Source organism: Larimichthys crocea, chromosome I (genome assembly GCF_000972845.2).
Source record: "Larimichthys crocea isolate SSNF chromosome I, L_crocea_2.0, whole genome shotgun sequence".
NCBI classification, from domain to species: domain Eukaryota; kingdom Metazoa; phylum Chordata; class Actinopteri; family Sciaenidae; genus Larimichthys; species Larimichthys crocea.
This window is the reverse complement of record NC_040011.1, coordinates 30139736-30165388: the sequence shown is the minus strand read 5'-3', so window position 1 is coordinate 30165388 and position 25653 is coordinate 30139736. Positions and strand designations below refer to the sequence as shown.

The following is a 25653-nucleotide window of genomic DNA, read 5'->3' as shown; positions in this document are numbered from 1 at the left end:
TCTCCTGTAATCTTACCAGCTGCAAACAGGGGAAGTCCAATTTCTCCTGTTCTTTCCAGATGAAATAAGTACTGTGTAATGACACTAGGTGGTGTCTCAGACACTAGTATCACATGTGCATGCTGCCATAATGGCTCTGGCAATTATTATCATGCCTACATAATTATATTGCAATAAAAAAATCACAGATGTACGCTCATTGGATGCAATTTCGTTGAAATCTTTATTCAGAAAAAAACATATTAACATTATTTATAATTGTCGTTTGACAATTTTGTCATCAACATACATTAACACAAAAATATGTGAATCAACATTAGTTTGGTTGGGACGTGGAGGAAAAAAATTGACAGATGTTTTCCCAAAAAGAAGAAAGATAAATAAAAGAATAAACTGTTCTCTAAAAAATAAAAGCTTTTGCACATCAGCAAAGTAATCAGTGAGGAAGGCTGAAGAGATTAAAGTAGCATCTCTCTGCTGCAGCTTCGGAGGCAATCGTCGATACACACGATCGAGTCCGCAGTCCGTTTACGGGTGTTAAAAAACAAAACAAAACCTCAAACATGTCAAAAACAGAGTTGATATATACAGACACCATTTAGGCCCTTTTGATTTTTTTGTCTTTTTACTTTTAGAGAACAACATTAATGAAAACATTCCCCATTCAGTTTTAGTCAAAACTGATCCTTGGACGGCTTCATTCAAAATGTACATGTAAGTGTATGAACCGAACACTGGTAAACATGCTTCAGTGTCCGAAGACACAAATAAATGTAGGATAGCTCGGTCATCTATGGTTACTCGTGCTGCACGGGGCCCCCGAGGCCCCTGAAGCCTTTGTACAGCTGGGTCTAAATGGTTAAGAAGGCAGCCAAGTCAGTCAGTCAATTTATAAACACCTAGGCTAAATTGGTTTTACATGCAGCATCTTTTTTGCTTGATTGTTGAAATTATTTTGTTCATTTTTTAATTGTTTTTTTTTTTCTCTTTTTGCTTGGTTTGAGTTGTATTTAACGGCAAAGTAGCACACGACGGAGCCCCAGACCAGAAGCAGAATCCACAATCTGATGATGTTGAAGGGCTCGTTTCAGCAGAGAAAATGTTAACGACTGAAACACAGTGTGTGGAGCACAAACATGAGAGTATGTCCTCAATTATGCCGCGGTGTTATAACCTACTAACTTCTGCTTCTATCTGCAGGACTGTGAATGTTTTGTACGTCACTGAACACGGTCGAGTTGAGCTCAGAGGCGTCTGGGTGCACTTGGGTTGAGGGGAGAGTTTCCGAGTTCATCCTTGCACATCACACAGATCATTTGAAATTCTCATTGTCATCATAATTACCATCATCAACATCATTTAACAAGAAGTTACAAAACAGAAGTTGGGTAGCTGATCTGAAATCAAACAAACAGCCTGTTACATAAATGGCCCATTTTTGATGAGTGCCGCTGGTTGACAACCACGAAGGGTTTTTGTTACACAAAACAGTGGGCAAGGGATAAGAATAGGCTTTGCTTGCTCGAGCACACAAATACAAAAAGGAGAGGAGGGAGAGGAGGTGGAGAAAGCTAAAGAACCAAAAGAATAAATAAATAAAAATACAAACATGTAAACGTCTCTCCAGTCTAGCGGGGGGGTTATCCCCCTCAGAAGCTGAGCTGTAGCAATCAAACACACCATCAAGCACAATCCAGAGGTTAACAATCGAGAAATCCACAGTCCAGACAATTTTGCAATCCATAATCCACTGTGTAATCCAGCCTGTTCCCTTTCTAGCCCTTTCTAGGTCCTTTCAGTTCTGGGAGGCTGGGGAGGAGGTGAGGGAGTGTGTCGAAGTAGACCTAGATGTGTGTGTGTGGTTTCTGATCGCGTATATGTGTGCAGGGGTGTTAGGCATATTCCTGTGGGTATATGTCCGTAAATGTGTACATTCTGGCATAGTTGTGTGTTCAGGTGTAAACTCATTTGTGTCCACCGCTGACATCCGTTCATTAATGCATCTCAGAGTTGAGTTTGTCCTGGAAGATGTACAGGTTGTTGGTGGCAGCGATGGCGATGATGTTCTCGCTCGGGTGCCAGGCTGTATGGAGGATCTTCTTGGTGAAGTCCAGGCTGTCCACACTGATGTCGTCCTTCCGGCGCTTTCCTCCGGCAGCACAGACCCTCCGTGGCTTCAGGACAGCCCGGGGTTTGCTGCTCTCTCTTGATGCCTCCAAGGTCACGTCACGCTTTGTGTTGCGGTCGAACATGCGGAAGAAGTTGTTGTAGGCTCCGGTCATGATCACACTAAAAAGAGGAAGAGGAGAGAGAGAGAGGATCAGTCGCTACCTCAGTGAAGACCTTCACTGACTTACCAAACAAACTTTAACCCTGCACCACCTGTCTAAATGTAAACAGTCACTTCCCCAAAGTACAAAAAGACTGCTTAGTCATGGCTGGGCAGGGGATCTATCTGGTTAGGTTATAAGATATTTAAGATTCATTTGTGGTTCTCGCAGCAATGATGGAGGAGTTATTCACATCATTTACTGAAGTAAATGTAGCAATAACACACTGAAAATATCCATAACAAGTAAAAAATGCTACAATCAGAATTCTACTTAAGTGAAAGTGCAGATCTAGTTCTGATCATAGACTCTGGAGGACTACAGCACACATAATAAAATCAATTATAAATTGCATCAATTTTGCATCAAATTACTGATTTTCACTATTCATATACTTAGGTTTCACCACTGACTCATTGCGTTGAAAAAATACTTTTAGAAATGCAAAGTAACGTATCTTTTCAAAAACAATGTAATACGTAATACAGAAAAATACACTATCAACAGTTTTTAGCAGAACTATTTTTCAGAATAAGAAGTTCCCAGTGGATCTTCCAGAACAACTGGGAGTATTTTATCACTCATCATTTTTTCATAGAGGGATATCTCCAAACCTGAGCAAATGAAACACTAACTATGTGCATGTAGAAAATACTGTGCCCTTATGGGTAATGTTGGGTAATGGGTTATGTCTTTTATAATTCGACTTAACTGACCTGAACTGTAAACCCATTTATTAACGTATAAAACCGACCAACAAAATATTTAACAGCACCAGTTTAAACTGTAAATCTAAAAAACACACTTCATTATCACAGGTATAGAAACACATAAACACATGCAGTACCTGTCCGAGCCGTTCCAGGCACACTCAAATTTGTCAAAGATGCAGTCATTCTCGTAAAGGGAACACAACTTGCTGCGGAGGTAATCGTGAACCTGGAGGAAACATACACACATGATATGATTAAGAATGAGTCCACAGCTGCTTCACTCCCAGGTATTGACTGTCTATTTAAACTATAAATAGAAAAGTGAGCAGAAGACACACACACACACACACACACACACACACACACACACAATGCTCAGCACAGACAAAACACATTAAATGTGGGCAAGCTGTAACACAAACCTCCCTGAAGGCAACTCTAATAAGACACAACATCAGCCATCAGCAATACGAGGGCCAGGAGTACATTTTAATCTAAACTCCTTTTCCATATCAGTAAATCCATTAACATCCAAACCCACCAAGGGCATGATAATAGAGACACACATGAGCACTCACACACACACACATATTCACTGACTAATGACTCTTTTCTCTCATGCTTTCTTTCGACCTGCCTGTGTCAGCACTGTGTCCGCTCGGTGATGCAAAGGGTTGAAATCTACACCTTCCTCCACCCGCCGTGCTCTGCATTAAGCCCCCTATTTTCACATTCTGCATAAAGTCAGCAGTCAACAGTCGCCTTGTAATCAATAAATGGTCAAGCTGAGGTCGGCTCATGGTTGTACATCAAACCCGGTGACATTTTTGGTTTTCCCCTATGGGTCTTTCTGCTCAGGGTGAAATGATACAGTGTCAGCTGAAGTTGAATATACAGTCGTGTTTTTTTTTTTTTTCTCAGTGCACACGATCTCTGATTTAGAGTATATTGCCTTATCCCTCATGATTTGTGTATATTCTTCATGTTCCAGGAGTGTACATTTACCAAAACTAGTTCAGTTCAGCTGAAGCCGTTTTTCTCCTCTCTGTTTACTCCATTCAACCTCTGCCGTCCAGCTTTCTCATCCTCTTATTTACAATCGCTCCCCTCATTCTTCTCTTCTCCTCACATCTCACCATCCTCTCACTCTCTCCCAAACCCTCACCCCTGTTCCTCCCTCCCTCCCTCCCGCCGTCGTCCTCCCTCTCCGTGCTGCATTGCAGATCTAGGTGTTGGGCGCTGTGTAAGGTATCCCTCCTTCTCGCTTCACTTCATGAGTGGAGGCCCGGCAGCCTATAAATAGCTCTGGTGCGTCTTAGCCTCCCACTTCTGGCTGCCTCATGGGCCCTCACACGTCAGGCAAACACACACACACACACACACATGTTCTCCTACACGCCCGTGGCAGGAATACTAACTAACACTGAAAAAATGAGCTGATAAATATTTCTGCTGCGCATAACTGCATAAACAAAAGCTGGTGTGGCCTGTTGTAAACACTTAGAGACAAAGTGAGCGTGAATGTGAGAAGGTTGGATGAAAGCAAAAGCTCTTTTTTTAGTGTAGTACTTTTTATGTGTACACTTCCATCAGCATGTCAAGCCCACCTAATCTCTATCCAACATACACAGCATAATAATAATTTAATGTCTGTCTCACGCATGTATTAATCTGTCTAACACACAGAGATGAAGATTATAGTCCAATGTTAAAAAGTTGGGTCACAGCGGGGCTTTGTGGTGATTCTGCACTGACGAGAAGAAGTGGATTCTCTGGCGCGTAATCAATCCAATTATCCAAAAAGGTTCTGGAAAAATCTAATCGTCAGTGAGTACTGTGATTCTGAGAGTAAACCATCTTCCCATGAGTCATTTCTGTCTTCACTTTTGCATATTTACAGGATGACGATGCTTTCTCTGAGTAAAAGGACAGATTGGACAATAATTTCAGTCACAACCTGCAATCAGGGAAGTAAACATTTGATACAAATGGTTCTTCTGTTAGAAGAAGCTCTGCTGGAAGGATAAATTACCACATAACAAATATGTGAATTGTGTTAAATTTATTTTAGTGAGGTCAGTCAGTGGCAAATTAAATTAAAAGCCAACGGAGTAGATCAGATAGTGAAGTGTCAGGTCACCACAAGCCACAAGAACAGCTTCAAGTCTCTTTAACTCTAGAGGAGGGATGACAACCATGAATACAAAAGGTTTCTAATCTCCAAAATCACATCACGTTTTGTAAAGAAGCTTCTGTATTCGTTTCTGTACTCATTTTTTCTAGGGTCTTTCTTGAATTTGTAAAATCTTGGTATTTTGGACTTAACAAAGTTAATGATATATAAAATGTAACAAATAAACAAGCAGCATACAGAGATAAAACTTTCTATTTTGGAGACAATACTGTGAAACTATGTGAACGAGGAATTCGAAATTTGTGAGTGATTTTTATTATGTACAATATCTGGACTGAATCAAATACTGGCAAACATAGTATGTTTGGTGTCGTAGTGTCAGTTATCAAATATATAGATCATATGTATAGAACATCATCATATTAGCTAAAAAGGAAATGATTAAATTAGATTTATAAAGAAATATGGAATAAATATATGTTTACATATGAAGGGAACAAATCTAATTGAATCAAGTCAGCTGTGTCTGTGTTGGCCTTTGGATTGAATTAATAACATTCAGCTCTCTGGGCGATGACTGGATTCAAAAGGAAATATGTAAATGCTACTACTGATCAGTTCACCTCACCCAGAGTGAATTTGCTCCTTGCCAGAAGGGATCTCATCACAGTAGCTCAGCCTGAGAAATTATTTTTGTATTTTAACACATGTGGTGGGTCACACACCTGGTATGTCTCCAGGGGCTTGCTCTCCATGTTGAGGTCCCAGACTTTGGCAGTCAGGTAGTCTCTTGTGAGCAGGTAGCGACCGCTATGGCTGAACTTGACATCTGACACGGAGGAGATGATCTCAGAGAAGAAGGAGCGGGCGCTGGGGTCCTCGGGCTCTTCAAATACTGGAAACGATGTGAGAAAATAAGGATGGATATGTGTGTCTTTTCTCAGATGTATAGGCTCAGACAGAGTGTGTGTATGTTTATGGACACGTTTCTGTCTGCAGTCTTGTTAATGACAACATAAAGACAGAAACCTGGTAAATACAGACATTTCTTATTGAATGTAACAAACTAATAAACAAAAACTAACTCCCTTGCTGCTTGTTGCGTTCCTCAGGTGAACACAATTTGCAGTGCTCACTGCACTAATGACTCAAACTGGTCAGAGATATAAAACCTGTGGGAAACCATATTTTAGTAGTAAACAGAAAACTTTGAAAACAATAAATCTGAGACATGAGAGAAAATGCACCATGAATTGAACTGTTGTTCCTTAAGGACAGCAGATTTATGGTTAAAAAAAAACAGCTCTATATTAATGAACTAATAAACCTGCAGTAGAGAGAAATATCAAAAGGTGAAGAATGTTCCAAAAGAGACTAAACTGTAAGGAAATCAAACTTCTTACACTTCATGTTTGAGATAAATTATTTTCCAATAAATAAACAAAAATTTGATTTTGTAGGATTCAATTAATTAACTACAAATTAAATATCTTGGAACAAACCACCTTGGTGTTATTACATAACCACACTTTAATAAATCATACTAATAAGAGTAATTCACTGTGATGGATTAGCTCTGTTAAACAAGTCTCTGCAAGCTGATTTTCACATTAAATGAAAAGTCAGGAGATCCTCTGACAAGGTGATTGTATGAATGTATGTAGCAACACCAAAGTTATTAGGATTCATCATCACCATGAATAATGTTGGGCAGTAACTAATAATCATATTAGAGTGATAATATTACTTTCAGCAGGAACAAGTAGTGTAACGAATGACTCATAAAACTTCAGTAATGATGTTACAGTTACCCAAAAATGACTTATGATCTTACTTTTGTTGTCTGCTACTTTTCATTCGTTGTTGCATGATTTACACAGCTAGCTTGGAAGAGGGAAATGCCGCCTTACTTTCAGCAGCTAGAAATTTTCCCATTACCTTTTTGTTGGACAAGACAAGAACATTGTCTACAGGTAGAAAGACTCTTTCCACTGCAAAAGATGTGACCCGAAACACCTACTATGACAACACAACGACGTGAAGTTTGTGGAAATGCATGATCAAAGATCAAAGATGATCCAAAGATGGCTGAAACTCTACAATAGTTAAACAGTGAAGCTAGATTTTAAACAGCAGACTACAAGTGGCAAAAAAAACTAATGAAGCCTGAGGCTGAATATGTGATGGATGAAATCTCAATGATTGACTCTCAGACAGATCTTTGGAAAAATGCTCAGGCCACAAAAACACCAGGTAAAAAAGATTGTCTCATCATCAGATTGAACCTTTTCATCTAGCCTGACAACAACAACAAATTGCAGTCACCAAGTAACCTATAAAGTTGGACTACCCAGAGAGAATCCACCCACTGAAAGACCAAAACCAGGAACCTTCTTGCTGTGAGATGACAGTGCTAACCATTGCACCACCCACTACCCATTAATATATCCATCCATCCATTTTCCATAACCTTATGCTGTATCCTTATTACAGTCACGGGGGGCTGGAGCCAATCCCAGCTGACATTGGGCACCAGTTCATCACAGACACAAAGCTTCAATAACGCAACAATCCATGCTTATATTCACACCTACTGTAAGGGCAAATAACCTATAACCTACAAACCTATAAAGTCTTTGGACTGTGAAAGGAAGCTGGAGAGAAGACACCCAAACTGAAGAAAGACGGAAAGATCACAGGATTTTGAACAAGGGACAACCACTGCATCATCGTGCCGCTGAGATATTTCAGTCAGGATCAAAGCAGTGGACCGAACAACTAACTGACAATGCCATCCTGAAGCTAACATACAACCTTAAACGACTAGTGTGTAGCGTTTAGTGACATCTAGCAGTGTAGTTACTGTAGCAGGAAGGTAAAAACACAAAGTCCCTATCTAGAGCCAGTGTCCCGGATTCTGTTAAAGAGGACCCACAGTGTCTGTAGATATAAACAACTACTCTGTGGTAACAAAAACAACAGTTCTTATTTTCAGAGGATTGTACAGTAATGAAACCTAGTTATGAATTTCTGCCATTTCCCCCTAAATCCTAGACACTGGACCTTTAAAAATATGACATTTGTCTAAAAACCCTTGTTGTTATAGGTTAAAACATGCAAAACAGACATTTTGACCTTTTAAGGACTCTTGTGGAGAGAAAAAAAACACAATGTGTATGTCACCATCCCCACGCTCAGCAGGTTTACTCACATTTGGAGTGTTTGTCACACAGTGCTGCTTCTCTCATGTCACACAGGCGCAGGGTGCCTTTGCTGCTGCTGTAGACAAACAGGTTACAGTGGTGGGGGTGAAACTCAGCCGCTGTGATCACCTCTGTCAGATCCTCCATGTTGGCTGGCTTGATGTCCACAATGTCTGAGAAAAAAGCACTGCTCAGGGAAACAACACAGAGAGTCAACATGCCATTTCTTTTAGGCTAAACTACCTTTACCACCCTGCCTGAACGCATTCATTTGTCTCTTTCAGATTTATCCACCAACTGACTGCTTGGATTCATGCAAACCCACACAGGTGCATAATCCACATGCAAAATAAAGACTAATAATAAAGTGTATGTATACGTATATATAACCATAGGTTATATGTAAATAATTTACAGGAGAAATAAAGCAAACCAATATAAATATATCCTGAGGGGTGGGGGGGTAAACTGTAATATTATAAATCATGTCTGGGTCAGGGGTGGGACTGACTGTGTCCTAGTGAGCTGGATTAAAGCTCAAAAAGAGGCTGAAATATTTATGCAGTCTTTGAATTATTCATTAAGCTACATTTTCATTCCTCAAGAAAAATATTCCCCTCCCCCAACCCTGTGTGTCTTTGTGCATTTCTTTATACAACAAAATAGGATTTGCAATGTGGGAATTTATTGTGTGTGTGTGTGAGTGTGTGTGAGCCTATGTGTGGGTGGGCAGGGACTGATTATTGAGCATGTATAAGGATCTGTGTGTTAATGTATGCATGGATTATCTTTTGATTATTCTTGTGTCTTAATAAATCTTTTCCTGCTTTCATATGCGTTTGTGCGTGTGTCCACGCCTACATGATTCTTCTCCTCACTCCGCTTGCACACTACGACCCACAAAGGATACTGAAGCTGCGGTCGGTGATGTCCAGATGCCAGAGGTTGATCCTCAGGTCATCAGCTGACATGTAGGTCTCATAGTCGGAGTTGACGGAGATGGAGTTGACGTGGTAGGTGTGGGCGTTGGCGAACACTCGCCGAGGGCTGACCTCCACCATCAGGTCCATCGGCATCAACACTGGCACCTTGAAAAGAGCAATTTATCATCTCATAAAACTAGTGAGAGAGATGGTCTAGATACAAGCAGTAGATTCCGTTTAATAAATTTGTATTGTATCATAAATGAATATTTAATGTATGACTTCCTTTGACATTATTGCTAAAACCCTAACTTCCTCACTTGATCGCAAGATGAAGAGCCATTTCCGTGCATGACTTACAGCTCATTTGGCTGCATTTCATATCTTTGCATTTGCATTAACACACAATTTCATTGTCGTTGCATGATTTACATTTTTATACACAGCTTAAATATGTCCTTATTTGCATACAGCAGAGCAGGAACACCATCAGCACACACATGCATGTTCTCAGACAACTACAAAGACACAAAGAAGGACATATTATGCCCAAATAACCGCATCCACATCCCCACAAATTCACCACAAATAGAAACAGTGCTGCTCTGATTAATTTAGACGCTTTGCAGATGTTGTGCTGCTGTTGGAAAGCAGCTGGAAACCGAGGTTTCGTCCGCCCCCACACACTAACACATACACACATGTACCATTGTGCCAGTGACCCATTTTTGCACATGCAAACACATCTGTACCTACTGACCCAGTTATGTTGCACAACTGACTGCATAAATGTGCAAGAGGGAGGAGATAGATAGATAGATAGATAGATAGATAGATAGATAGATAGATAGATAGATAGATAGATAGATACCTGTAGGGAGGTGACAGTGGAGATGTCCTTGATGCGACCCTCCTCATCTTTCAGGTTGTATCCCTCCGGCCGTTTGTCTCTTTCACTCACCTTCCACAACTTAATGGTCTTATCTGGGAACAGACATGGCCATTAAGTAATCAGGTAAGAACAAGTACAGTCTGAAAGTCTAATAAATTAATAACAGGGTACATAAATGTGCTTAAACTAGTCCTAAGCTAAATACAGAATTTCATTTGTTAGAGCCTAAAAATGGTTCTTAATTTCTTAAGTTCCTAATTTTAGCATAAAGGAACTCAGCTCAGGCACTTGAACCCAAAAGATATGATTTAATAGACAAGATAATCCGCCACACTTCAAACTGTCAGCTCTGGAAGACAGCATGGACCCTGAATGCGCTATCGGTGATGTTTTGCTTCACCAACACTGACAGACACCGAAAGTCTTTGTATTATATTGAAAAAATGACAGCAAGCATTCCAACAGCAGCATTACACAACTGCTGAGGCAGATCTTATATTTTTCATACCCTCAATCATAAATAATACAGTACTTAAATAAATCAATAACATGGCGCTGAGGGAAAATCTATAGATCGTCCAATATAGCCATAAATTCAGTTTATCCTAGGAAGGCTAACTCCTAATGCGCCCTCTCTTTAGGCGAGGGGAAATCTGTTTTCTGACCTAAGAAACTCAAATACCATTCCTAATTAAATTTTTTCAGCCGTGCCCATTAAAAAACATTTTTATTCAAACTGATTCAAGTAAAATGTTTTCCCACTAAATATCAACCAAGCTCATCACTACTTCCACATCTTCCTGTTTGCTCTAAGGTGCACGCATGTGTGTCAAGTCTCTCACCATTGGTGGATAGGAGGAAGTGTGCGGCGTTCTGCTGAGGCAGCCATCGGATCTTATTGATCTTCTCCTCAATCTCCAGACTCTTAAGGTAGTCAAACTCGGGCTCATGGCTCTGAAAGGTGCTGTAGACATTGTACTCTCCCTGGGAGAATGGCTCAGTCTTGCTCTGTGGAAAGATAAAGGAGGTACATGGAAAAAGCATGGTGAAAAAAAGTGCATGTACAATGTACAATCCCAGAGTAATGTAAAACCCTGGAGCCTGAGACAGTGTCTGTCACCTTGATCATGTGGAGAAATAGTATGGCACAGACTCTGCACAGCTATGATAATACAGTGTGCGGCACAGCAGGAGCATCAACTATTTATCAATCAATCAAGACTGTAGCTTGAGGGGAACGGTGTGCGGTCATCACTGCTCGCAAAGCTGGAATGAAAAATTGGATATTTGTGTGTATGAGTGTTGGTGTGTGTGTCTACCTCAGGTTCCCTCTGAAAGATGACCACTCGGCCCCCTTTGTCCCCTGTGGCCAGGAGCTCTCCGGTGTGATTGAACTCAACAGTGGAGATGATATCAGCTGGGGGTGAGAGAGAGACATAGAGACAAAGATGGAGGAAGAGAGACAGAGAGAGAGCGGCAGAGAGGGTGAGAAAGAACGATAGGGGAAAAAGAACCATTAGCTAATTGACCGCACATCATCATTCATTTATATAATCTGTTTATCTGACTCTAAATTATTAAACCGAGTCAACAGCCAATGCATTAACATGTAAGTGGATTAAAATATGCAAATGAATGTGTAGAATAGAACAATATTTGACCACTAACACAAATATTCTGTAATTGTGTGTAAGCTTTCGAAGAAAATAATTATGCAGTTCATTTTATTAGGTCATTAAAACATACAGAAATCAAAGGCACACACACACACAGCTGTGTCACATTAGACACAGGTGTTATCTGTGTCCCAGTATGACACACACGATGACGTACAATATGACACTCCAGTACTCAAGATTACAGGGTGCAGCAGTGTGTGCGTGTGTGTGTGTAGAAATAATTACGTACTTCATAATCTCTGTAGTGTCTTAAAGTGTAAACACAACTCAGAGTGTATTAGCATTAGTGATTAATTTTTCAGGATGCGACAGTCAGATCTCGAGCTCTGTGTCACGAAACGCGACCACAGTCTGACTCAGTGACAACTCTGTAATATGACGAGCAAGCGCGTTATTACCACTTAGTATTTACTGCCTCAATGCTCTCAGTGGACCCTGCTGTACGATGCAATACACAGAATGTGAAATGGCTGTGACGTCTAATGAAGGGCATGTAAGTGTCTTGAATCTGGATTAATGTGGCATGTAATCACCTCCCTGTCCCTCTGTGTCCTCCTCTGCACCACACTCTGAGCTACTATAACTAATACAAATTTGAAACTAGCCACATCAGGTAAACTAATTTGTGGTCACAAATGGATACATTTGCTTCTAAGTCACCCTCAGCCTAATTTATTTAAACAAAACAAACAAGTCGAATCAGTTTGCTAACAGAAGTGAACTGAATGTTCAGCTCAGCTGTGAACTTTCAAATCTGTGTCTGGACTGTTTTCACAGGCCGTGTTAAGGTTGCTGGTGATGCCGATCAGCATGGTGATGGCTTCAGAGACTGGATAACTTTCATGGTTTTAATCAACTACAGTCACAACAAACGCACAGATTCTCAAGCTTCATTTATGTAATTATATCTGCATATTGTCTTCACATGACACCCACCAACGTCATACAGGCCAAAACTGCTCAGCTCAGTTGCTGATGTGACAGTGCTTGGCTTCCTGGAGTCTTGTTGTCACTGTGAGGTTTCCAGGAAACCAGCAGAGACTCCACAGAGCTACTGCTCTCAGACAAGAAATAGTTTTAGCATGTGAACTTTGGTTTTACAAACGAGATACAACATATTAATCAGTAAGCTTCAGGGGTTCAAATTTAGTCATTCTAGTTGTTTCCCCCTACTCTAGGCTAAAAGACTGTTGGCTATAGCTGCATATGTAGCTCTCAGACATGATAGCCGCACTTATCTTCTCATCTAACCTTCTGCAAGAAAATGAACAAGTGTATTTCCCAAAGTGTCAAATAATTCATTTGAATAATCTGTCTTTTGATCACTACTGAAATCTGCTAGTTTTTTTTGCCCCCGCACATTAAGATTTAACAACAAAACTGAGTTAGAACAAAATCAGGTTCCACTTTTGTGCTCTCATGTTCTAAAAGACACTTAGGTCATAAACAATGACCTAACATAAAACAAATAAGTCTGCCAATCGTCCTGCATAGAAATGTGTTAGAAAAAGCACAATGTAGTTTTATTGACAGCAAATAAATTCTATAAACCTCTCTTACCAAAAGAAACTGTTATACACAGTTATTCTCAAATTGTGTTCAAGGTAATCCTAGAAGAAGCTACAAAACCCACAGGCAGTATTAACAATGTCCCACTCCACTACCAAATAACCAGATGATATCTCCAAAAATGTCATAGACTGAATTTAAAAATAAGACTCATTTCAGATGCTGTATCCCACCAAGCCTTCAACAAAGGAGCTGAGTTTTGATAGAAAAGAACATCCAATAAAAATAGAGCGTATTTATTGAGAGCTCGAGTGAGCCATGTCTATTCTGTGGTGGCCTTGAGAGAGAGGTTTTATGATGAGGGGAGACAGGGACTGATCCTCAATCTCTACACCAACACAACCTTATTCAGCCTGTTCCTCACACACATCATGTGCTGTTGGTTGCCTCTATCTCGCTCTGTCTATCATTTTACCACTAGTATTTGCACCGTTACTTGATCTCTCAGTCACTGCAGTACCTTCTTTATTCTTCAGTTTCTATTGCTTCTTTCTATTTCAGGATTTCTCTCCCTTCTCGATCCCTTTCCCCCCATAGATTCTTTTGTCAAATCTCATCTTGTATTCCCCAGTTTCCCTCTTTTGCCCCATTTCACTCTTTAATTTCCGTCTTGGTTGTCTATCCACATTCAGCTCTCTCTCTATCTCATCCCTCCCCCACGGCACTCTGCTGCCTGGCTGTAGGTTAGCGTGTATGTAGTGCTGGTAATGCTGGTGGTGGAAGAATGGGAAGGATGGAGAGGGAGGTGGAGTGAAGAGGCGCCGGGGCGGAGGCGGCGGAGAGGAGTCCGTCGGTGAGCAGGTGTTGCCATGGTAACAGGCTGATCCAACCAGTAGCAGCCGTACTCGTAACGGTTAGCCGTATATGGCAGTCTGGTGAAGGAGGAAGTTGGATTCATCAATCCAATCCTCACAGGAAGGAGCGTGGTAAAATAATTATGGCACAGCAGTTTGGTCCATTGACAAACATTGTAAAATTAATACTGGGAGATGGAGCCAAGATCCAAATTGAGGATATGAAGATAATTCTTGCATGAACACGTGTGATGACACGTATGCACACCAGGTAGCCTTAAAAACACACAGTCATGTAGTGATGCACAGCAAATGTGCTTGCTGCTCCGTGTGTGTGTGTGTGTGTGTGTGTGTGTGTACATCCTACACATTTACACATAACTGTGTTGCCACTCGAGTCGCACAGAGAAAGAGCTAAGCTAAGCAAAACCACAAGAGCGGCACACACAATATAGCTGAATAAAATATGTAGCACACACTCCCCTCTCTCATCCTCTGTCTGTTCTCAACCTGCAGCCTCTTTATCTTTCTGTGTTTCTCTGTTTCCCTCTCTCTCTCTCCCTCTCTCACACACACACACACACACCCATCTGTCTCTATAATGCTCTTTATTAGAAGAGCACTACAGAAAAATAAACCTCTAAGAACATAACCACTGCAAAACAAGCATCATGAGTGCTGTGGAGCTGTACTGATAATATGTGTGAGTGTGTGTGTTACTGTCTGTTAGGTTGTCAAGTCAATGTCTTACAGTGTGAATGTGCGCGTGCTACAGTAAAGCAAGCTCGCTGTGTCTGTCTCCCACAGACAGTCCATTAGCATCAGCAGGCCTGACTCATCGCCACACTGCGGGAGCTGGGGGAACACACTGTGACTGCAAGTGCAGGCGCCCACACATACAATGCATATCAACACAAAACAACACACAAACATGAATGGACCCGATGACACGGAGAAGCATAGAAAAAAAACAAGTGTTGAACACCAAACACAGAAACACTCAAAAACACTGTGAGGTGCTGTGTCATTGTAAAGTGAATATCTATGAAAATGTGCTTGTTGTTTTATGATGTTACCTTAAGCCCTGAGGGTTGGATAATCTTATAGACTACACTCATTGTGATTGACAGATGGAGCTGAAGTGATCAGCTGATGAATCTACGTGTGGACCAAGAGAAATTAAAATTGTTACTACTGTTGTAGTAGTATAATAATCAATATATATCTAACTGTCACTTAAGACTAAGAAAAGCAGCAAACAGTTGAGGTGCTGAAATTAGGCAATGTTTCTTGTTATTTATTATTATACTACTAATATATAATAATCAATATATATGATAAGATACATATAAACATATTACATAATAATAATATATATATATTATTGATATCAATATAATAGACATTTTACAAATCTCTGGGTTTTGGACAATTGGTTGGACAAAACAAGCTATTTTAAGATGTCACCTGACATTTTATAAAGCAAATATTAATCAATTCATTAAGAAAATAATGGCCAAATTAAATGTTAGTTTCAACCATAGCCTGTATTATACACCTTAAGATTAGTTCTCATCTGTTGCTACAAAATTAGTCAAGGTAGAAGAGGTTTATGGGATACATGATGGAGGTGGAGATGGTCAAGGGAGGGGGATTTCCTTTCCTTTTTTTTTGTTAAGGCTACTGTTGGGGACAGAAAGGGAAGCAGACGTCCTGCAGCTCCAATTATAGATATCTTAGGTCTGGGTAAACACAGACTATTAAAGCCGAGCCAAAAACACACACTCCTTAAAAGCGAGGACAAGCCGCCACTCAGCAGGAGATGTGTGTGTGTGCGTGTGTCTTGGCGAATGTGTGTGCATGCAGAAGCTCAAGTACCCCGCATTTCCTGTGTATGTGTGCACAAGTGTGTGTACTCAATTACCCTGTAGAGAAATAAATGGGTTGGAGGCACAGAGAGAGGGGTGGGAGGGAAGGAGACGAGGGGATGGGCTGCCGGAGGGAGATGTTAAATTGATCTCTGTCCTGCAGTTTTGAAGTTATCTGTAAAAAAAAAAAAACTGGTGCATGTGTTTGTGTTAGAGGTGCACATGTGTGGAGAGGAGTGATTTAAGCACAGCACAGCAGGGAATCTGCCATTTCTCAAAACACACATCGGCACAATGGAGCAGAGCTGGTGTGAGCCTAATGGTTATAGACACAAACAATTAGAATCACAAACCAGGCCAGCTTTAGCTTCATGTGTGGAATACACCTGGAATCCTGCTTTGTCTGGCTGCAAAGACATCTTAAAGCAGTGGCGTGTGATTTGTTTTTTGATAAAAATCAATTTGTTTGCCAATAGATTTATGAGACTAACATAAAAAAAAAAGATTAGCAGCTTAGCTGGTTTACACCCAGTCTAACCCCAGCGATACTGAAAACCGGGATTATATGTTGACGCCTCATGAATACTGAAATGTAATCCCATATTCAGAGAACCCTCACCCTTTTATCATGCTGCCACTATAATCCCTCTCTGCTGACGTTTGTAGAGCTCGATCAACATGAAATTACATACATGTTTCATAATCATTGTTGGACAGAGATGCTTATAATTCAGACTTTTTATACACAACACCATTACTCAATAACTTGAGAAAATAATTGGCAGATTAATTTATAATGACACAGATCATTAGTCAGTCCTGCGTGTATCCATGTCCACGCAGTACAGACTGTGTGCTTAGAGGTTTAGTGAGCGTGTCTGTGTGTGTGCATGGATTAAATAGAAGTAGACATGTCGTGTTTGAAGGAGACGGGGTGTTACCTGGTCAAACTATTTAAAGAAATCTATTACACACACAATCCTCACTGAAGCAGGCAGACTGAGACAAAAATAAATAGGCAGGTACAAAAATAGAGGTGCACAAAAAGGGATGAGGCAGGCAGACAGACAGAGACAAAGCGATGTTTAAGATATTAATAACACTCAGACTCACATGAGTATTCACCTGATTCAAACTACTCACACTCATATACTTAATGACATGCATACTCTCACATCCAACCGCTATCAACACACAGGTGCACACACACACAAACTCTCATAGCTCACACTGGGGTCATGTGGCGCGACTGTGCGACATAGATAAGACCTTCGGGATAGAAGAGGATAGAGCACACACCTTCAGTGTAAGAGGCAAACGGCTCGGGCTCCAGAGAAAGGGTAGTGATGTCGGAGCACAGGACCTGGATGGGGCTCAACATCCTGGGGGAGGACTCCAGGGTGGAGAGGGGTGGACAGGATGGGCGGAGCTCTTCAGGCTATAGCCAGGAGCAGCCCTGCAAGAGGAGCAAGGATGGAGGCAAGGGAAGGGAAGGTAAGGGAGGGAAGAGGGCAACAGGGAAGAGCAGAGGGAAAGGAAGGAAGTACCAGGGAGGGTGGGGTTAAGGGTAGGGACTGAGTTACTACATCACCACATTTGGTCATGAGTACCCACCACAGAAGAAATTACTAATGGTGTATATATGATCACTCTGTGTGTATACAACATGATGTTTTCACGTGTTGGGTTTGGCAGGAAGGCTAGCGAGACATGCAGGATGGACAGAGATAGACAGCTCGTTGGACAGAGTCTTAATATGTCTCAGTAGGTATCAGTGTGACAATGACTGACAATTTGAAAACAGCAGTGAGAGCTGGTGAAAGCACACTTACTTACAAGCTTACAAACTTACAAAGTATGATAACTAACGATTATTTTAATTACTGATTTATCAGTAAGCTAAACATAATGACGTGCTCATCACAGGTGGCTAAGAGCCAAAGCAATTTTCTGTGAGCAACAGTCGAAAAAAACAAAAACAAAAGATTATACAGTTATAGTTTGAAATTATTTGAAATGAAGACGAGCAAATAAATATTCATGTCTGAGATGGTGCGATCAGAAAAGACTTTTAGAGCAACATATACAATTTATATTTACACATTTTTATTGTTTTTACAATGAGCATAACATAAGTTTGCCTTAAATTGCATTATTGTTTTGATCTTCATTTGCTCTTTATTATTTTGAGTATTCACTGCAACAGTTTTCACCACTGAAACTTTTGTACATGGGGAACATTAATAATGGGGGTTAATGGTGTGCTTGGATTATTTATGAAATGGAAACATATAATAATAATAATAACTTGTTTACAAAACTGCAAAAAGTGTCAAAATTCTGATTCAAGTTTCTTTTAATGTATACATGTTGTTAATTCCTCATCTATCCTTCTACCTAATGCCACTCCAGTCAGAGGTGAGGTTGTAGCAAGGGGAGATATTGAGGAGGGAAAAAGGAGTGAGAGGAAGGGAGTAAGAGATGGAGGGAAGAGGGAGGGACGTTAAGGTAGAGGGAGGTTAAGCATCCCTCCCCTGTAGGAGTTAAAGGGCAGGGGAATCCCCATGGGAAGATCTACAGACACACTGTTATGTATGCGCACACACACACATATACACACACAGAAAACGCTTTCAGAGGCTTACTCATACATACACAGACCTGAGCAAACAAAAAGACACACGGTACACACTTAAAGACACAGACATGATTATGAATGCATCACAGGACCAAAGAAATAAAGAAAGATGGAGACACAGGAGTTAACAGAATACACCCAAGCATAAAATCACATGCACCGGCTCTGTCTGTCTGTCTACCACCTTCTGTCCACCTCTTTAACACACACACACACACATACACACACACATACAGAGGCACATTGTGTTTGAGCAGTCTTTAGAGCACTGTTGGATAATTGTTTGGCAGACACGCCACTTCAGCACCGGGCAATGCTGCGAGTTGCATTAGAGGACTGATGGGGAAAAGGGGAGGGAGGGGGCAGCAGTGGGGGATGGAAATGGGGAGGAGGACGGGGGATGGGGTGAATGTGGAGGAAAGGTGGAGGGGGTTGTAGAAGAGTGGATGTAGAAGAAGAGGCAGGTGAGGAATCGTTTTGTTTATTTGTGACAGAAAAGTCTTCGGTCATTAGGGGAATTCTTGTGAAATAGATTTTGCTGAGCATAATTTATACTTCTTCATCTTCTTCTGTAACTATCTCTTTTTCAGCCTGTCCATGTGTTGCACGGCCCTTTCAGACCTATCGTGTTCAGTGGTGTGTCCACCTTGGCGTGAGCTCATCACCAATTCACCCTGAATAATGTCTGTGTCTGTCTGAGATGTGTGGAATAATTAATACTGCCATTATTGGTGGGTGGAGACAACCTGTCAGTCATACCGGCCAAGCATGAAAAGCAGCATGTTTATCATCACGGACTGTTGCTATGGCAATAATGGATGGTTGGTGATGGATGTTAAGACTGATTTTCTGCCACTATATCATCAAAATCCTTTTCTGAAATGGACAAAGACACAAATTGGTCATGGAAACACGGTATGTATAAGTCAGGACAGACACTCCCACACACAGAGACAAACAAAGACACACACACACACACAGATATTCTCCAGTCTCAGAAATACAATATGTACACAATCAACAGGCAGCACTACAGGTCTCCCCTGACTACAGTACGTGCTTCTGTGTGAAGGAAATGATATTACAGCACAGACACAGGAAGCATAATTCCCTTTCTGGAGTGATACACGGATCACAAATGAGTTCACAACACGTTCATGACCCCCAAATGATAATCCGCTGTTCTGGTCTAAGAGGCGTGGCGAACAATGAGCTGAGTGTAAGAAACAGATTGAGGACAGACAGACAGACAGGCAGGAAGGCAAGACAGGAAAGCTAGTGTGCAGGTGAGATTAGTGGTGTAATTGAGATTACGAGCAGAGGGGTTATCCAGGGGTTATAATCTCTTTTATGAATCAAACCAAGGGAATTTGGTGATTGGCTTGTTTACCTCTGAGCTATTGGAGTTTTTAATATTCCCCTGCGTGAGCAACTGCAGGGTGTGATATTTAATATTCGATATGAAACCTGCACTTGTTATATTAGAGGAGGAAGTAACAGAGAGCGCATGTATGTGACTCAATCACAATGTGGCGTGCAGTGCAATGAGTACAAAAGAACGTGGTGGATGTTGTTGGCTCGTTTTTCTGGACATTTGTGCTGTTACAGAAAAAAAATTCTTCCACTCTCTTTCTGACACACAGACACAAACACACACTCGGACACAGGCCAGATCAATTTTTCCCTGCAGTGTAACAAAATAGCTGTGTTACACTGAGTGAACAAGAAACAAAAGGGTGCAAGACATAAAGAAATTGAGTAAAGAGTGAAAGTGGATAGAAAAACTTGTCTAAGATGGTTTAATTTTGCAGACAGGAGAGTGTTTTGCCGTCTAGTTCTTGTTGCTTCAACTCTGTCTGAACACTGATCAACACTGAGTTTACAGAAGATTAGGAAGCCGTCCTGAGCTTGCTTTGCCTAACATACACACACTTAGTCACACAAACACTCCCCAGTAGTCCAAAACATAGACACACACTCACATGGGGCCACACTTTGTAACATATAGAGACAGGCAGCTTCCCCCGTCGTCTTCTTACCTTCAGTCACATAGTTGTGGTCGGGGAGGAAGCCGCGGTGGTTGAGCGTCGGGGTGGCGTCAGTGTCTTCGCCCATCGGCGGGGCTGGGGGGAGCGCCCGTCTCGGTGGGGCAGCGTGGTGGTGGCAGATCGGTGGTGGAGGGGGTTGTGGGGATGCCGGCCAGCACAGCGCCCATACTGCTGCCCGCCGACGCCTCCTCAGCACAGGGGCGCAGAGCCGGGCATCCTATCCTTAAAATGAGGACGAGGGGCAAGTAGGGGAGGGAGTGGGCCGGTCCCGAAGGAGGGATGGGTGCGTGTAGGAGTCCACACAACTGCTCCCAAGAGCCAGATGAAAACCTGCAGGAGGAGGATTATTTGAAAACAGTTCAAAAACTGCCAGGGGTGAGCTTGATTTGTGCCTCACGAGAGCATACACCACTCGTGAGGCAAGAAAAATCCAGCGCACCTCGTGTCCACCCTGCAGTTGCTCCAGAGTCCAGGTGTGGTCATACCATTTCTACTCTCTCACAAACATAACACAGCTCTGTGCTCTCATAAATGGGTAAAGAAGAAGTCTCTCACTTGTTAATGGATGCTCCAAGAGAGGAGAGAGGCGAGGAGGTGAAGAGGAGGAGGAGGAGGAGGAGAGTGGGGGGAGGGGAGAGAGGGATGAGCAGAGCCCCTGGTCGTGTATCTGCAGTGCTGCTGCTTCTGCAGTAAACTCACACGCATGGACACACGCATATACACACACAGTGGGACAAACACACACTCACCTACACACTGGGCAGCTTGTGGGTCAGGTACTCCTCAGAGGATCCTCCATGAATAACGTCTCTCTCCTCCTCGGCAGCTAACTGTCTCTCTTTTCTCGGCTGTTTCAGTGTGAGGAGGAAAATCCTACTGGCCCTGCGTTCTGCTGCAGTCTGTGCTCTGGCGTATGTATGAAAGGCAGAGTGAGAGGTAGAGAGAGGGGGAGGGAGGATCTGTCCTGCCGTGCTGGTACGTGTGTGATGCATCAGGGCAGGCCCCACCCACTCCTCGGCGGCAGCCAATCATCACAGAGTCGAGATCTGCCTGACCACTGACTGCAGGTGATTAAATATGATAAAGAAACGGAGAGGGATGGAGGAGTGGGTGACAGAGCGGAAGTAGCTGTGTGTCTTATAAGGTTTTGACTAATGGGAGTGAAAGCAGAGAGAGCAAGAGGGAGGATGAGAGCAGGACTGTTTCACTCCACTGACTGCTGAATATGAACCACGCTACAGTGACTACTAGAGGATTCACCTGGAGACGTTATTCAATTAGCACAGAGATGACTAACACACACATCACTCACACACTCACACAGAAACTCTTATACTTAAGTCTACATAAAAGGCAGGGCTGGGTGATAATTCAGTTACTGTTCATCGACTCATATCATGATATCATCTTATCAAGTTATTGTTCTATGAATTTCTGTTGTTCAATTTTTGGGAAATCAGGGAAATATAATTATTTGCTGTCTTGCTGAGATTTAAATGAAAACGTCAATACCACTCTCATCTGTATGTTACGCATGAAACTAACACCAGGAGTCAATGAGAACAGTAATACTTGAATATGGTTGTCACAACCTTGTACAGTGTAAAGTATATTCAAACATATTTTCCATATTCTGTTTCAGTATATTGTGCATTATATGCATATTTATATTTTTCTCATATTCGGTTTTAGTATATTTTATATTTGTTTTTACCTACATGTTTTTATTTCTTTAGCTTATTTCTGTTACAGACACTTTAAAGCTGAGCTGGCTGGTTCCTCTTGTGCAACACATTGTATTGTATTGTTGACCCTGTGTTAACCTACGAATGACAAAGTCCTAAGCAGAGCTTGACCAATACTCAGCTGATAGTGATATTAGGGAGTAAAAAAATCCACAATTGTTACTCTATATACTAGTGTCACTAAAACATTTTACACTGCGTACCACTTTAGAATATATTCAGTTCTCCAAGTACCACCAATATAACAGATAATATAAAAAATAGTAGGCCGACCCTATTCAGATACAGAAGGTTTATTCCCAACAGGAAGAATGTTTCATTATTGTTTTTTATCATTTTAATTACCCCTCACTCGTTAGCTCATAACTAATCATGGATGTATGTGCACTACGTGCTACCTGCATGAACGTGACATGACTATGGAGCAGCATGATACTGAAACAAAGTATTTTTATTCAAACTCTTGTAGTACTGACGATATTAAATGTTTCTAAATTAATTTATGCATACATCCATCGTGAATTTAATCAACAACAACAAACCATACATAAAAGACAGAAATAGAACGCAATTAATGGATCTAAATCACCCAGAGCATCTTTTTCTGCATAATGTTCTGTTCTCTTTCATAATGGATAGCATATATGTTGAAACCAATATGTCTGTGACAGGCAACAAGGAATAAAAAGGTAGCCAATGAGGTAGCCAAGTTGTTGCTGAAAACACTTGAAAAGACTTTAAACGATCTATATCTGAAATGTGGAGTCAGAGGTTAAAACAGTTTTTCACCAGTTTTCAGTCCAGGGTTTTGTGGGCGGTCCTTAAAGGGTGGCTCGATGACACACTGAGGCCACCCTGAGCATACCCCTGCACCCCTAGCAGAGAGACAGAGATGAATTCATCTCACTCAGAGTGTTTCAGTTAGTCATGTCATTTTCTGAACTCATCTGACACGTTTCAGTCGCTTCAAAATTGCTGCTAGACTGCTCCTGTGAGTGGGCGTGACTTCAGCACATTCAGCGGACACGCCCACACAGTCCTGAAGCTGAAAGTACGACTCATTTTTACCTGATTTTGACATTTAATTTCATAAACTTGTCAAAATTCTTAATCATTCAAATTTGGCTGGGTGGTTAATAACACTTTCTTCTTTGGTCTGATAAACTCAGAACACATATTTATTCTTACTTTACACAGACTTTAACTAATGATAAATAGTCTATGATTATTTGGAACCTCATACAGCCCTTGACTTTATTTTAATTTGCTTTTCAGATGTAACCAGGGCTGAGGGCAGGGGGGTGGTACTAAGTTTGTGTATGTTTGTTCCTTTTGTCTTTTTTGTGCATAAATATACATATGAAAAATTGCTTCAATAAAAATATCTCACAAATAAAAAGATGCTTATTCATTTTCTGTCAAACCATCAACCAATCTATTAATCGTTCATGCTCTAGTTGGTAGTATCCATACTCAAAATAAGCCTCAGTATCAACAGTAAACACTCTAGGTATCGATCCACCCACCTCAGTTTGATCATTTTATATGTGATAGCACTAATTTGCCATATTGGGATTTGAATCAATATCAGAGAATATTTTACGAATATTAAGATAAATATTTAAGCTATATTGCCAAGGTGTACTAGAAGGGACCAGAAATGATGATAGTCTGTAAGAGAAATACTTCACTTCACACACACACACACACATACAGAGGCATCAGTCAGGGTGGCAGCAGAGAGAGTGAGGGGATGCCAGTGACAGTTGGTGCCATCACTGGTGCTGGCTGTCTGCCAGCAGGCTTTAAACCCCTCTCAGCAGGGAACAAGAAGAGCTGTTTATCTGACTTACTCCAAGACTGCCAGCATCGCCCTCCCCCACCCACTACTTACCAATCACGGGCAATGCTCCACACCTCACTGCCATGTCTGCCCTTCTAACTGCCCCCCACTAGCCTAACATCCACCACAAAGCTCCCCTAAGCCCACCCACCGTCCCCCATATACAGCTTCGGTCCTACCTGCACATCTCCACTGATTCCCCCCAACCATATGCCACCAAAATCCCCATCTAGTAAAATCCTTAAACCCATAAGGTTTGGTGTTTAGCTCTTACTGAAGGTCCCATCAGTGTCAGATCTGACCCTTTTTTGCCAAACCCAAAGCAGAGAGGGATAGAGATGAGAAATACTAAATGTATAGATTTTTTAAGTATTCTCTAACATGTTTTCCAATATATTGGTATAACTGCGTGGATTTGCTATTAAATTACATTTGGATATTGCATATTTGCAAATATCAAGGCTGCATAAAGTTGTTCCTTGTAAGTTCATTTAGCAATTTTCCTATTCAGTGTGTCAGCAATTGTTAAGAGGTGTGCCAATTAACAATACATGCATCATTAATCATTTAAATAAATAAATGTAAGCATTTTAATAATTTATCATGCACAAATTAAATAAAATATTAGCATTCAACTATTGTATTCAAATAAGAGGACAGACTCATGAATAACAACAATTGCTGTAGCCCTGTAACTTTGCGTCTTTGCTTAAATCAACTGAATAAAGAGGAAATAAATAGCCTAGATACATACAGCATGAAAAGATGTATAATAAATAAATAAATAAATAAATAAATAAAATGCCTGCTGTCGACACTGATTAGCATTTAGCTTATATTGAATATTTACTCCACAGGGGGCCATAAAGCGACAGTTTGTCATACATATAAACAGCAATAACTAACAGGTAAATGTAAATTAATCATTTTTTGGCCATTTTGTGACTGAGAAACATATCTGACATATTTTAGCCTTACAGTACAGCTGTTGTTAAAGTATTAGCAAACAGCTGCTACCTACACATTTAGCAGCAGTGTTTATATGGCGTTAAATTCACTGACCTTTGAGCTTTGTCTTGTCCAACAACACCAACACACGGGAAGACCAGGCTACACGGTCATTTCTCTGCTCCAGCTAGTAGCCATTTGATGCTGGCAGGTAACTTAGTCCCAGTGTATGTGTGCAGCTGCCCACTGAGAAATCAGGTTGGTGAGAGAAGTGAGACTTTACAAATCAATAACCTGAAACTGGTTAAATAAGCTGTGTCACTGTT

At 41.2% G+C, this 25653-nt stretch overlaps 1 protein-coding gene across 3 annotated transcripts; it reads right to left on the bottom strand.

Annotated features, from left to right (window-relative positions):
- Nucleotides 1-929: 929 nt before the first annotated feature.
- Nucleotides 930-25592, bottom strand: LOC104922615 (serine/threonine-protein phosphatase 2A 55 kDa regulatory subunit B gamma isoform). Of its 3 annotated transcripts, XM_019276026.2 has the most exons (11): nt 25442-25592; nt 21541-21697; nt 20783-21121; nt 11515-11612; nt 11038-11203; nt 10175-10287; nt 9291-9468; nt 8389-8553; nt 5903-6072; nt 3178-3269; nt 930-2289 (listed from the first exon to the last, which is right to left on the bottom strand). In XM_019276026.2, exons 3-11 carry the CDS (start codon nt 20856-20858, stop codon nt 1995-1997), a joined length of 1353 nt encoding a protein of 450 aa, XP_019131571.1. In that variant the 5' UTR covers nt 20859-21121; nt 21541-21697; nt 25442-25592; the 3' UTR covers nt 930-1994. The 3 variants fall into 3 exon arrangements, with proteins under 3 accessions (XP_019131571.1, XP_019131570.1, XP_027141714.1); XM_019276025.2 differs by lacking the exons at nt 21541-21697; nt 25442-25592 and adding an exon at nt 17405-17561 and having other exon boundaries at nt 20783-20881; XM_027285913.1 differs by lacking the exons at nt 20783-21121; nt 21541-21697; nt 25442-25592 and adding exons at nt 17405-17561; nt 18978-19055.
- Between the last annotated feature and the right edge of the window lie 61 nt (nt 25593-25653).